We start from the raw sequence: 13,255 nt of genomic DNA, 5'->3' as shown, positions 1-13,255 counted from the left end.
CTATGCTGGTCATAATGTCAGACGCATTTAAAACGAAGATATAGGACTGTGTCACCTATGTAAGGGTTCAACCCAATCATCATGTTATAGATTATTAACTAAGAAATTGTTACAATCTAAGATTCATTTGTTTAAAATCACATAGTATTGATTTATAATACTATTTCTTCTCTCAAAATAATTAAATACAAGTTTTTTCTTTATTCTTTAAATGTAAAAGCCAACTGGGTTCTTTAATACTGATCTTTTTTTTCTGTTACATAAAACCTAGTTGACCGATACCAAGAAGAAAGTAGATGATGACTTGGGAACAATTGAAAGTTTGGAGGAAGCCAAAAAGAAGCTTCTTAAAGACGTGGAGGCCTTGAGCCAGCGCCTGGAGGAAAAGGCTTTGGCCTATGACAAGCTGGAGAAGACTAAGAACCGCCTCCAGCAGGAGCTGGACGACCTGATGGTCGACCTGGACCATCAGCGCCAGATCGTCTCCAACTTGGAGAAGAAGCAGAAGAAGTTCGATCAGGTGGGTTCTCAACATTCCTGTCTCCCAGACTCCAGGACCAGTGCCACACGTTGTTTCCTTCTGGCAAAGCTCTCGCTTTTGTTGTTTTGATTTAAAATAATCTTTCCTTATTTAAAAGTAGTACATATTTATAGCAAAATTGTAAAAAGTGGAAAAGCTAAAAGGAATTAAAGAACACCCATAATCTCATAGTAGTATTCTTAGCAATAAGTCAGACACGTAGTGAATGAGACAAGTTTATGTTGCTAAAAATCGTTTTTAATATTTCCTGCTGCCATTCCATATAGCTGTTAGCAGAAGAGAAGAACATCTCTGCTCGCTATGCGGAAGAACGAGACCGTGCTGAAGCAGAGGCCAGAGAGAAGGAAACCAAGGCCCTGTCCCTGGCCCGGGCCCTGGAGGAGGCCCTGGAGGCCAAAGAAGAGTTTGAGAGGCAGAACAAGCAGCTGCGGGCAGACATGGAGGACTTGATGAGCTCCAAGGATGACGTGGGGAAGAATGTGCGTGTCCCTGGGGACGGGTGCCTTCAGAAGGGGAGCAGCCGGCTCCTCAGGAGTGCCTGAAGGACCTGGGAATGCCTAGCCCACCAGCGAAGTAGTCTAGGAGTGTCTTGGCTTGTGTGTAAACGGGGGATTAAAGTCTTCTGGGATAAGCTGTCAGGTTTTCCGTGGTCTGTTCTCGGCTATCTGTGCCGGAGCCAGGCTTGGAGTTCTTGTAGCAGCACTGACAGTGGTGCAGCTTTGTTTATTCTTGTCACTTTCACGGGTCTGCTCTGTCCTAACCTGCATCCTGGCGAGGGACCTTTAAAGAAAAGATTTCGTTGTTCCTGAGTCACACGTAGTTAGCAAACACAAGTACCACAAGGTCCCCTCAGATGAGGGGTCGTGGGATCTGTCTCCAGCACGAAGTGGGGAACCTGGAGAGGAGCTAGGTGGGGGCTGCAGCTCTGTCTGACCTGGGTCTTGCCACTGAGGCCTCATTGTTTTCTCTGAAGGCTTCAAGCACTTTGGGGGCTTATTCACAGTCTGGAAGTTTCTGTGACACTGTTCATCCTTCTACTGCACACATCTTCCACAAGGCCTGCGATGACTTTCATTACCCTATGCCTCTCCTTTAGTATATTGAGATGTCGAGGGTAGTGAAACAAGCCCAGGCCTGGAGTCAAAGATGAGGTTCGGGGCTGGGCTCTTCCACCAGCTTCCATTCTGCCCAGGGGAAGCCACCTCACCTCTCCAAGCCTGTTTCCTCACCTGTCGTATGGACATTATATTTGCATAAAGCTACTGCAGATGCGCTTTGAAAAGCATAAAGTCTCATTTTCATAGACTGTAGGCTCTCTGGCCACATCATTAGGGAAGGAGGTCTGTCCTACCTTCCTGCTGGGTCTCCTACAACCTAGTGCCCAGGGGAACAGCTTCATGGACAAGAAGGGGCCACCTAGAGGAGAAATGGCCCTGCTTGCATAGTAAAATGCAGAGCGGAGAACTCCACAGGTGATTCCATTTTCTTGTTCCTATATTAGTTTTCTCTAGAATAACCAAGTCACACATTCATTCCATGAACATTTCTTTGTGCCTATGAAGTACCAGACATTGCTAACAAACACAGGTCCTCCTGTGTCATACGTCTCCTCCTGCTCACCTGAGAGAACTGACATGGCCATGAACCCCAAAGAGGGTACCTAATAGCACCCACACATGCCTGCCTGAGGGTTGCCATGGAGATCAAATGAGACTTGAGGTGGAAGTGCTCAGCACAGTGCTTGGCACAGAGAACTGGGTAAATGTTTCTTGTGGGGATCTTTGTCCAGACAAAGGCCTGGCCTCCTTTTAGCTGCACCCTGCAGGCCTAACACACCTTAATGTTTACAAATTTACACATGTGCGTTTTCAGTACGAACCTTCTTTTCCACAGCAAGAAAGGATGTACTGTAGTACCTATTACACACAGACGGCAGGCAAATGGCCAATCAACAGACAAGTTCCTCTGACTCCATACTCTTTTCATTGTTCTTAATGATTGCAGAGCACATGTGAGTAAGGAAATCAATACTGTCATTTAAATGGCATACTCAGAATGAGGACCAGCAGCGGCCATAGAGGGGAAGGGAAGGATGTGTGTGATGTGTCAGGAGGCTGGCCCAGGGCTGACCAGAGGGGCCAGTATGCTGTGTGCAGGCCTATGAAACAGGAAGACTGCTGTTCTTGCTCGTGCCTCTGCCAAAGGTCAACTCTTTCCTGATGCTTCCTGTGGTTTAGGTTCATGAACTTGAAAAATCCAAACGAGCCCTAGAGCAGCAAGTGGAGGAAATGAGGACCCAGCTGGAGGAGCTGGAAGATGAACTCCAGGCTACAGAAGATGCCAAGCTTCGCCTGGAGGTCAACATGCAGGCCATGAAGGCCCAGTTTGAGAGGGACCTGCAAACCAGAGATGAGCAGAATGAGGAAAAGAAGCGGCTGCTGATTAAACAGGTAGGTCGAAGGAAGTGTGGCCTCCGGAACAAGAACTTGCTCGTTCTGAAAGCTCAGCTTTGAGTCAATATCCTTTTCGTTCACGTTAGAACACATTATCTGGAGTAAAATTAATTTATTTGGTCAGTTGATAATTTTATTCTTGAAAATTTAATATAATTGGTTTTGATTTCCTATTTCGCAGACAATATGATTGCTGCTTACAGCCACGAGACTTACCATCAATTAAAAATCCCTCAGTGGAATCTCAAAGGAATATGTAGTTAGGTTCAAGTTCTGTGAGTCTTAAAACTGTGGGTACAGGAAAGAATCAGTGTGCACCTGACAAGGTGATTCAGCATATTTCTGAAGTTCACATCACATGTCCTCATTAAACCTTTCTTTAAAGGAAAATAAACAGATATTTACATTTTTTTATTTTAAAAAATTGCTAGGCACTTATGATTTGTATACTTTTATGGATGTGTGTTAAACTTGTAATTTAAAAGTTTGCTTTAAAAATTAATTATGGGTGTTTTCACAGTTCCTTGGAGTTCATAGTATCAAGTCTTAGATCTGGGATATATTTAATTTTGTTTTATTTCCTTACTTTTATTCCGCTAATATATATTATATTAGTCACTTATTGCTAGATAGCAGATTACCTCAAACTTAGTGACTTAAAACAACACTTAAAAGCTCACAGTTCCTGTGGGTCGAGATTTCTGACTTGGCTCAGCGGCTGCACCATCTGAAGGCCTGACTGGGGCTGGAGGATCCACATCCAAGCTGCCTCCCCCAGATGGTGCTGGCCCGAGACCTCAGCACCTCCCTGTGGGCCTCTCCACAGGCTGCTTGAGTGTCCCCAGAGGAAACTTCCCCAAGAAGCTGTCTCATGTCTTTGAGTTTTGTTGTACCACCTAGACTATGAGCTTGCGATCAGGGACTCTCCCTCTGCATTCCCTCGTAGCGGTCAGTGGAAGTGGTTTGTGCCACACGGTGGTGTTTAAAGATCTCTTTGAACAAAATTCAGCTACTGTGGTTTTCTGTTAACAACTGCGCAGTAACAGACAGCACCTCTACAGAGTAGCCAGAGCCCTCATGACAGGCTGTCTGTTCTCTGGGAGGAGAGAGAACATACTAGGGTATGACCAGGCATAACCTAGTACCATCCATCAGGTGCGGGAACTCGAGGCGGAGCTGGAGGACGAACGGAAACAGCGGGCACTTGCTGTTGCTTCAAAGAAGAAAATGGAAATAGACCTGAAGGACCTGGAGGCTCAAATTGAGGCTGCAAACAAAGCTAGGGATGAGGTGATCAAGCAGCTTCGCAAACTTCAGGTATGTGCAGCCAGACATCAGTCTCTGCTGGTGTCATCTGGCCCTACTGAGATCAAGCACGATGTGACTGGTGAAACTGGGGAGAAAAGCTCTGTGCAGGGCCCAGCCTGTCATCCTACCACCGATCTCAGGGCTGAGCCACCACCACACCAGAGAGCACAGTGGGGCTGTCACCTTTGGCTGTGGGTTGGGGCAGCAGGCCATAAAGATAGCACGTGTACCTCCACTGTCTACAGGATGCGCTTGGCTCCACTTAGCGAAACCTGGACAGAGCTGGGGTGGAGTCACCCGGGTGGAGCATCCACCAGGGGAGCATGCTCTTGAGGCTCTGAACAGCCTCTGGTGATGCTTAACTAAACATGCAGCCACCTCTGGGTCACCTGAGAGGAACGTGGCACCTCCTTTAGTTCTGTGAGTCTGATTTAATCATCACATTTGCTGATTTAATCACCACAGAGAGGGCAGGTAGTGGGCCCTCTCATATACTACTGATGGGAGCATAAATAGGCACAGCTTCTCTGGGGGGACGTTTGTCAGTTATGACAAAAGCTTTAGGAAATTTCCATTCCTTTGACTTTGGTGATTCCACATCTTGAGACTTTATTCTAACAATATAAAGATGAGAAGAAATAGTTGTATACAGAGATCATAACTTAAGTGTTATTTATGCTAGCAAAAACGGAAACAACCTAAATGTAAGTGGACTGCCAGCCATTTACATGATGGGGATTATGCAATGACAGCAGGGCTTGAATGAATAAAGGAAGATACAGTGTAGGGCAACTCGGTTTGTAACTGTACACATGTGTGTGCACAGATTTTTGTATATAGACATGTAGACGTACATACTTAGAAAAAAGTTTAGAAGGAAAAGTCATCTCTGGATAATAGATTTATGAGTAACTTATTTGCTTCCATAAAGTCAGTTTAAAAAACTAAATACAAAGATTTTTGTTTTGACTAGCTAATTGCAAGGGTTATTAAGCTAATTACAAAGAATATAGATTACATTACTATGATTTTATTTAACAGCTTTCTTGAAATGTAATTCATAGACAATACAGTTCATCTATTTAAAGTGTTTTCAGTGTTTTTGTATATTCGTAGGGTTGTACAACCATCACCTACTAACTTTGGACACTGGTTCCCCCTAAAAGAAACCCTGTCCCCATTAGCTGTCACTCCCCATTCCCCACTATCTTTGCCACATCTAGCACCAGTCAACCACTAACTTGTGTCTCCATGGAGTTGCCTATGCTGGACATTTCATATAAATGTATTAATATAATATATGGTCTTTTGTGACTGGCTTTTTTCACTTAACATAATGTTTTCAAGATTCATTCATGGTGTAGCATGAATAAGTACTTCATTCCTTTTTATTAGCAAATACTATTCCATTTTATGGCTTTAGCACATTTTATTAATCCATGCACCATGGATTTATTAATCCATGTTGATGAACATTTGGGTTATTTCCTCTTTTTGGCTACTATGAATAATGTTGCTATAAACGTTCACATATATTTGTGTAGACATGTGCTTTCCAATTTTCTTGGGTATATACCTATCAATAGAATTGCTAGGTTATATGATAACTGTTGAACTTTGTGGAACTGCCCAACCTTTGCACAGCAACTGTACTGTTTACATTCCCACCAGCTATGCATGAGGGTTCCAATTTGTCTACATCCTCCCCAGCACTTGCTATTGTCCATCTTTTAATTAGAGCCATCCCAGTGGGTATGAAGTGGTATCTCATTGTAGTTTTGATTTGCATTTCCCTAATGACTAAGGATATCGAACATCTTTTCACGTGGTTATTGGCCATTATCTTGTTTGGAAAAAGTGTCTTTCATTCCTCTGCTCATCTTTTTAATTGAGTTGTCTATGAACAACTTTTTATTGAATTGCAACAGTTCTGTATATATTCTGGATATGAGTTTCTTATGAGATATATGATCTCCAAATATTTTCTTCCATTTTCTAGGTTGTCTATTCACTTACTTGATGGTATTGTTTGCAGCACAAATGTTTTTCATTTTGATGGAATCTAGTTTATTTTTTCTTTTGTTTGTTGTACTTTTTGTTATCTCATATATGGAACCACTGCCTAATCTGAGGTCACAGAGATTTACTCCTATGTTTTCTCCTAAGTGTTTTGTACTTTTAGCTCTTACTTTTAAGTTTCTTATCCATTTTGAGTTATTTTTGTTATACAGTTTGAGGTATAGCTCCAGCTCCATTTTTTTGGATATGGATATCTAGTTGTCCCAAAACATTTGTTGAAAAGACTATTGTTCCCCCCTTGAATTGTCTTGGCAACTTTGTCTAAAATCAACTCACCATAGACTTATGTGTTTATTTCTGAACTTTCAGTTCTATTCCATTGATCTATGTCTGAGATCCTTATGCCAGTACCACACAGTCTTGATTACTGTAGCTTTGTAGTAAGTTTTGAAATTGAGAAGTGGAACTTCTCCAACTTTGTTCTTATTTTTCAGTTTTTCTGATATTCTGTGTTCCTTGTAATTCCATATGAACTTTAGGATCCATTTGTCAATTTCTGCAACAACAGCAACAAAATGCCAGCTTGGGTTTTGATACTGTGTTGACTCCGTAGATCAATTTCGGGAGTGTTGCCTCTTAACAATATTAAGTCTTCCCGATCCGTGAACATGGCTATCTTTCCATTTATTCAGATATTCTTTAATTTTTTTCCATGATGTTTTGTAGTTTTTAGTATATAAATCTTGCACGTTTTGTTAAATTTATGCCTATTTTATTTTTCATGCTATTATAAATGTAGTTGTGTTCTTAATTTTTAGACTCTTCATAGTATACAGAAATACAGTTGGTTTTTATATATTTTGATCTTGTATCCCGCAACCTTGCTGAACTCGTTTATTAGTCCTAATGGCTTTTTAGTAGATTCCTTAAGATTTTGTATATATATTAGGTCATATCATCTGCAAATCAAGCTAGTTTTACTTCTTCCTTTCCAATCTAGATATCTTTTATTTCTTTGTCTTGGCCTAATTGCCTTGACTAGAATCTCCGTTACAATGTTCAATAGAAGTGGCAAGATCAGACATCCTTGTCTTGTTGCTGATCTTGGGGAAGCATTCGGTATTTAACCATTAATATTAGCTGTCAATTTTTCATTGATGCCCTTTATCAGGGTTGAAGAAGTTTCCTTCTATTCATGGTTTATTGAGTATTTTTATACTGAAAAGGTGTTTGATTTTGTCAAATTCTGCTTCTGTGTTTATTGAAATGATCATATGGTTATATTAATTCAATTTTGGATGCTAGACCAACCTTGCATTTCTCAGATAAATCTCACTTGTTCTGGTGTGTAATACTTTCTATATGTTGCTGGATTCAGTTTGCTACTATTTTGTTGAGGATTTCTGCATCTATATGTTGGTCTGAATGTTTTCTTTCCTTGTGCTATCTTTGTCATTTCCACATACTTTTGTATCTACAATGAATGTATATTACTTTTATAATCTGGAAAAAATAACATGTTTAAAAACTAAGAATGAAAACTACCCCCACACCTTCTCCCTGTTTATTCTCAGGCTCAGATGAAGGATTACCAGCGCGAGTTGGAAGAAGCCCGTGCATCCCGGGATGAGATTTTCGCTCAGTCTAAGGAGAGTGAAAAGAAGCTGAAGAGTCTGGAAGCAGAAATCCTTCAGTTGCAGGAGGTTTGTTTACTTTTTCATCTGTTTGTTCAACAATTATTTACCCTTCAAATTTCTCCAAGATCAGATAAGTATAATATCTTTGTACCCTAGTGTAATTGTGCTCTTCATTTGTAATATGGTATCGGACCATCTGACTGCTTCAGTTCATCAAGCAAAGCGGCCACACTCTTACACCGCTCATCTGTGTTCCTCCTCCTGGCAAAAGGCAGAGGAGCTGATGAGTAACTTTTCAAGCCACTTTCCAGGCCTTTTTCCCATGTGTAGGAAAAGGGAGTGATGTTTATTCACTGCTGGTAAGCATCAGGATCATTTAACTCTGCCCTTAGTGATCTAAGATTGCCTTGTTTTACACAGAGGCACTATCTGATACTTAAAAGGAGAGAAGTATGTTTCATTGAATTCCTAAGGGAATCATGTTGTAATCAATTATTCTTTCGCTTACCTCTTTCGCAAGTTCTCATGGAGAGGGACTCACGAAGGGTTACGTGCAGCATGGAGTTGTATCAGTGCAAGGCACGCTTGAATACATGTATTTCTTTTTTTCTTCCTAAACAGCTTTATTAGGTATAATTGAAATAGAAAGAACTGCATATATTTAATGTGTACATAAACTTCTGTATTAATAAAGGATGATCAAAAGTTTATTCAAACTTGGAAAGATAAGAGCAACTTAACTTGAAATGTTAATATCAGTTAAAATGAACAAACCCCCAATAGAAACACCTAGAAACGCTGGATAAAATGTTACCAAAGACAATGACGAACGCGAAGTTGAGCTTACAAGAAAGAAAAGGAAACTTTAGGTGTCAGGAATAAAGAAGGAGCTAAAAACCAGATCAGTAACCACTGAGCAGATCCTGAGATGACCCTGAGAGCCAGCTTTTGGGTTTCATCCTTGTTTTCTCTCTCACTGATTTTTGCTTGTCTTCGTTTCACTTGGATTTTTTTTTTTGGATTTCTTGAGTTAGACACTTAACGCATTAATTTTCAGGCTTTCCTCTTGTCTAATATATTCATAGAACACTATAAATTCCTAAGTACTCTTTTTACTGTATCCCACAAAATTTGATATGGCATGCTTTTGCTATTTAATTCTAAATTTTTCTAATTTCTGTCATGGTTTCTTCTTTATCTCATGAGTGATTTTAAAATGTTTAAATTTCCAAATGTACATTTGTTTATTTTATTTAATTGATTTCTAGTTTTATTGCATTGTGGTTGAAGAATGTGGAGAGCAGAGCAGCTCTAGGGCCTAGAATGTGGTCAGTCTTTATAAATGTTCCATGCATGCTTAAAAAGAATCTGTGTTCGGGGCTGGCCCCGTGGCCGAGTGGTTAAGTCCGCGCGCTCCGCTGCAGGCGGCCCAGTGTTTCGTTGGTTCGAATCCTGGGCGCGGACATGGCACTGCTCATCAAACCACGCTGAGGCAGCGTCCCACATGCCACAGCTAGAGGAACCCACAACGAAGAATACACAACTATGTACCGGGGGGCTTTGGGGAGAAAAAGGAAAAAATAAAATCTTTAAAAAAAAAAAAAAAAAAAAGAATCTGTGTTCATCAGTGGAGCAGAATGTCCAAGATCTATGTAGTTCATCATAGAGTTGATCAGTGATATCCCCACAGGTGATGAGGCCCTGGAAGCCTGCCTCCTGGAGTGCTCCTGGGATGTTGCCTAAGTACCACGTACTCCCTGCAGCTGGGCGCTCTGTTTGTTCAGAAAGCTGAAAGTATTAATTTCAGACCTTCAGGGGAGGGATCATTGCATTGAGGAGGAGAGACTGATCTGGAACGCTAGCCCTGCTCTTTCTTCTATTCTCTGTTTTTCCTTCCCTCAGACGCCTTTGTTCATCTGGTTTATTATAGGCCCCAGAGTCCTCTCCTTTCTCCCCTCAGGCCCTCAGCCTGCCTGCAGCACACTCAGCCACTGGACAGGAGCCCTTGCTGGGCCCAAGAGGATGGAATACCAGAGGCCAGATGGTAGAGCTGATGCTTACGCTGCATTTGTTAGTCAGAGGCCCTTGGGTCAGGTCCAGAGTATTCTGCCTGCCACCGTCCCATGCTGGACTCTCACCCTGTTCCCATGTTAGGATTCTGTGGGCCTTCCAGAGGACCTGCATCCTGCACACGCACATAAGAGGCAGGTGCACATGCAGAGTACGCACGCGAAGTCCTTTTAGGTAGCCCAGCTCCTCAGGCATCTGCAAGTTGTGTTCTTGCCAAATATGGCATCTTTTGGCAGGGGCAGCTGGTGGGAAGAGGCCCTGGACAGACAGAACCCTGAGTTTCTGTTGCTGACAAACCTTGGGACGTTGGGCAAGTCACTATTCCAAGTGGGCCTCAGTTTCCTCATCCATAAAATAAGGGAGGTTATGCTGCTCTCAACTTGTGAGAATATGATCTCAGTCTTTACTCCGTTGGGGTGAGAAATGTGCCCTGAATCTTTCCTGTGGCAAATCTTCTTTCAAAGGAAATTTGTAGAAAAGCAGCCATCAGGCAGGTCTTCATCCAGAGAGCTGGTGGGCACAGGGCCATCCCCCTGCCCTGCCCAGTTCTCCGAGCGTCCTCTACAGAACCGCAGCAGCCTGGTCAGCTGGGGCTCCCATCGTCTCTGCTCACTGCAGAGGCCCAGCTCTCCAAAGCACTGAGCTCCCGAGGCCGCCCTCACCCGCCCTCTCCCCTCTGAGCTGGGTCCTTGTTGCACTGCACAACTGCCTTGTTTTCTGGTGCCTTGATACTCAGTGTTTGTCCAGCTGGTGCACTTGATCTCCAAACTATAGCCCTTGTATGTACGTGAAAGATACTTCAAGACCACGAATTGCTGTAGTGCTCGGTTTGCATAAAGTTTGTGTTCAGGTTATGGTTAAGAAACAGCAACTTTCTAAGGCATGGAGCTGCCTCTTACATTGAAAGTGACAGTAAAAGCCCTTACAAAGACTAGGACTTCCCTCCGTGGACATTTTTGTATAAAGACGTTGACATAGCACAGCACTTGGCTGACCTGCACCCAAACAGATTCTCTTCAGCAAACTTGCCAGCTTAGTTCCCCAACTCTGATTGCAACTTGAAGCACACACGGGGTGCCTGGAGCATGGTGGCTGTAGCCTACAGGCATTGTTAGATTTCACACTTGAGGAAACTGTTAATATCCAGAGCTTAAATCACAGTCTAAATTTATTTAGGAACTGGCCTCATCTGAGAGAGCCCGCCGACACGCTGAGCAGGAGAGAGATGAGCTGGCTGATGAGATCGCCAACAGCGCTTCTGGCAAGTGAGTCTCCTGGCAGCAGGTGGGAAGGGGCAGGCATCTCGAAATCAGTGGTGGCCCCACTGGTCCTCTCAGGCACCTGTGGTTCATTCCCCTTGGGCACACTCCCTACACTGAGAAGGCCATTGAGTCATCTGGCATCTAGGAGTCAGTAGTCAGTTCGCTCATCTGTTCAAAGTCTGGAGAGAGAAGCACGAGATGCTGACCCTCCACACTGCCTCGGCCACTGGCTGGTTGGGTGACCCAGGCAGGTCACACGCCCCTGTGCCAGTCAATGGCCACTATAGGTGTGAAGGAAATACATTTGTAACTAACCTGGTTTCCGAAGACTGCACAGCCTTGCAGTGCACATCTTCACTTTCAAATTCATTAGGTTTGGCAAGCAGATTCCTTAGACCTACCTTTCTCTGAATGCATTTTTCATTAAAAGTCATCTTTTTTCCAGTTAAGAAGTTGCTTTCCCCATTTAATTAGCATACTGAAGATTCCTCATGGTCATCTTCTAGCATGCCATGATAAGGAGTGGGGCTTTTCTCTCAACGCACTGAAACACCTTTATAGTTTAAGCTAGGGAACGATCCTGGCAAGTCAGGATCTTTTTGCACTTCTGAAAGCTGACGCTGGCTGCGTGTGTGGAGAACAGATGGAGAGGCAGCAGGGACATCAGTGGAAGGCTGCCACAGTGGTCCAGGCGAGAGATGATGAGACCTGGACTTGGGTGCAGGCGTGGGGTTGGAGAGAAGTGGGTGGCATGTTTAGAAGTGTAATCACTAGGATTGGTTGACAGATTGGGGGATGGGTACAGGGGAAGGAGAAAAATCAAGACGGATGCTCAGTTTCTAGCAGCAGGGTGAGTGGAGGAGCCCCCCCTGAGTTTCCCCCTGTTGTGTAGGCCTCGTATTGAGCTGTCTCCTCCTCGCCCTGGCCAGGTCTGCTCTGCTGGATGAGAAGCGGCGTCTGGAGGCACGAATCGCACAGCTGGAGGAGGAGCTTGAAGAGGAGCAGAGCAACATGGAGCTGCTCAACGACCGCTTCCGCAAGACCACGCTGCAGGTGGCCCACGCAGCAGCCCCGACCTGGGAAGGGCTGTGCGGCCCCTCTGGCACGAGTGACTAAACTTGTCTCTCCTCCCCAGGTGGACACACTGAATGCAGAACTAGCAGCCGAGCGCAGTGCAGCCCAGAAGAGCGACAATGCGCGCCAGCAGCTGGAGCGGCAGAACAAGGAGCTGAAGGCCAAGCTGCAGGAGCTAGAGGGTGCCGTCAAGTCCAAGTTCAAGGCCACCATCTCGGCCCTAGAAGCCAAGATTGGGCAGCTGGAGGAGCAGCTTGAGCAGGAAGCCAAGTAAGATTTTTGCGGCCGTAAACCAAAACTTACTGTCTCTGCTACAGCCCAGGTCCAGGCTCGGCCTGTGAGTCAGAGACAAGACACACTCCCCTCGCCCTGTGGGAGCTCCCATGGCCTGGGAAGAGGTGACAAGGACACCCGTAACCAGAGTGGAAGACAGAAGGTGGTGTGAACCCTCAGGGAAGCCTGGGCTCACTGGTCAGCTCTTCCTGGACTCAGCTGAGGGCTAATCATACTGAGCCCCATGACTTCCTAGGTGCCATAGTTTATATCTCTACCCAAAGTTGATTTCCCAAGTTGGTGGCATCATGTGAAATGCTACAATTTGTTGGCAGAGAAGAAAAGCAATGACAAAAATAAAAGCTTTCCTTCTCCCATAGGCAGATTGCTTAAGAGTTTCCATTCTGTTGCAGTAAACCATTCTGAAATTAACGAGGAACTGCACAGTACGGTGCATCTCTTGGCAGGCGTTTACAAAGCAGAGTCACGACTCATAGACTGCCAGAGAGCAGACCCTCACACTCACCCACTTGTTGGGGAGCCTGGGGCCCAGAACTGCAGAGCCCATGCACAGAGCACATCCTCCCTGCGCAGCCTCCTGCACCTCCCACTCCGCTC

General features: G+C 44.2%; 1 protein-coding gene across 18 annotated transcripts in view; it reads left to right on the top strand.

Moving 5' to 3' along the window:
• Window positions 1–13,255, top strand: part of MYH10 (myosin heavy chain 10) — a 145,974-nt gene that overhangs the window by 127,646 nt on the left and 5,073 nt on the right. For all 18 annotated transcript variants that reach the window (XM_070563363.1, XM_008532431.2, XM_008532430.2 and 15 more), the window contains 8 exons: window positions 272–520; window positions 808–1,020; window positions 2,779–2,991; window positions 4,150–4,311; window positions 7,896–8,024; window positions 11,205–11,293; window positions 12,220–12,343; window positions 12,426–12,634. In XM_070563363.1, coding sequence (XP_070419464.1) covers window positions 272–520; window positions 808–1,020; window positions 2,779–2,991; window positions 4,150–4,311; window positions 7,896–8,024; window positions 11,205–11,293; window positions 12,220–12,343; window positions 12,426–12,634 — 1,388 coding nt within the window. The remainder of the gene's footprint in view (window positions 1–271; window positions 521–807; window positions 1,021–2,778; window positions 2,992–4,149; window positions 4,312–7,895; window positions 8,025–11,204; window positions 11,294–12,219; window positions 12,344–12,425; window positions 12,635–13,255) is intronic.

Source organism: Equus przewalskii, chromosome 10 (genome assembly GCF_037783145.1).
Source record: "Equus przewalskii isolate Varuska chromosome 10, EquPr2, whole genome shotgun sequence".
Classification (NCBI taxonomy): Eukaryota; Metazoa; Chordata; class Mammalia; order Perissodactyla; family Equidae; genus Equus; species Equus przewalskii.
Note: the sequence above shows the minus strand (reverse complement) of the source record. Positions and strands in the feature narration are given on the sequence as shown.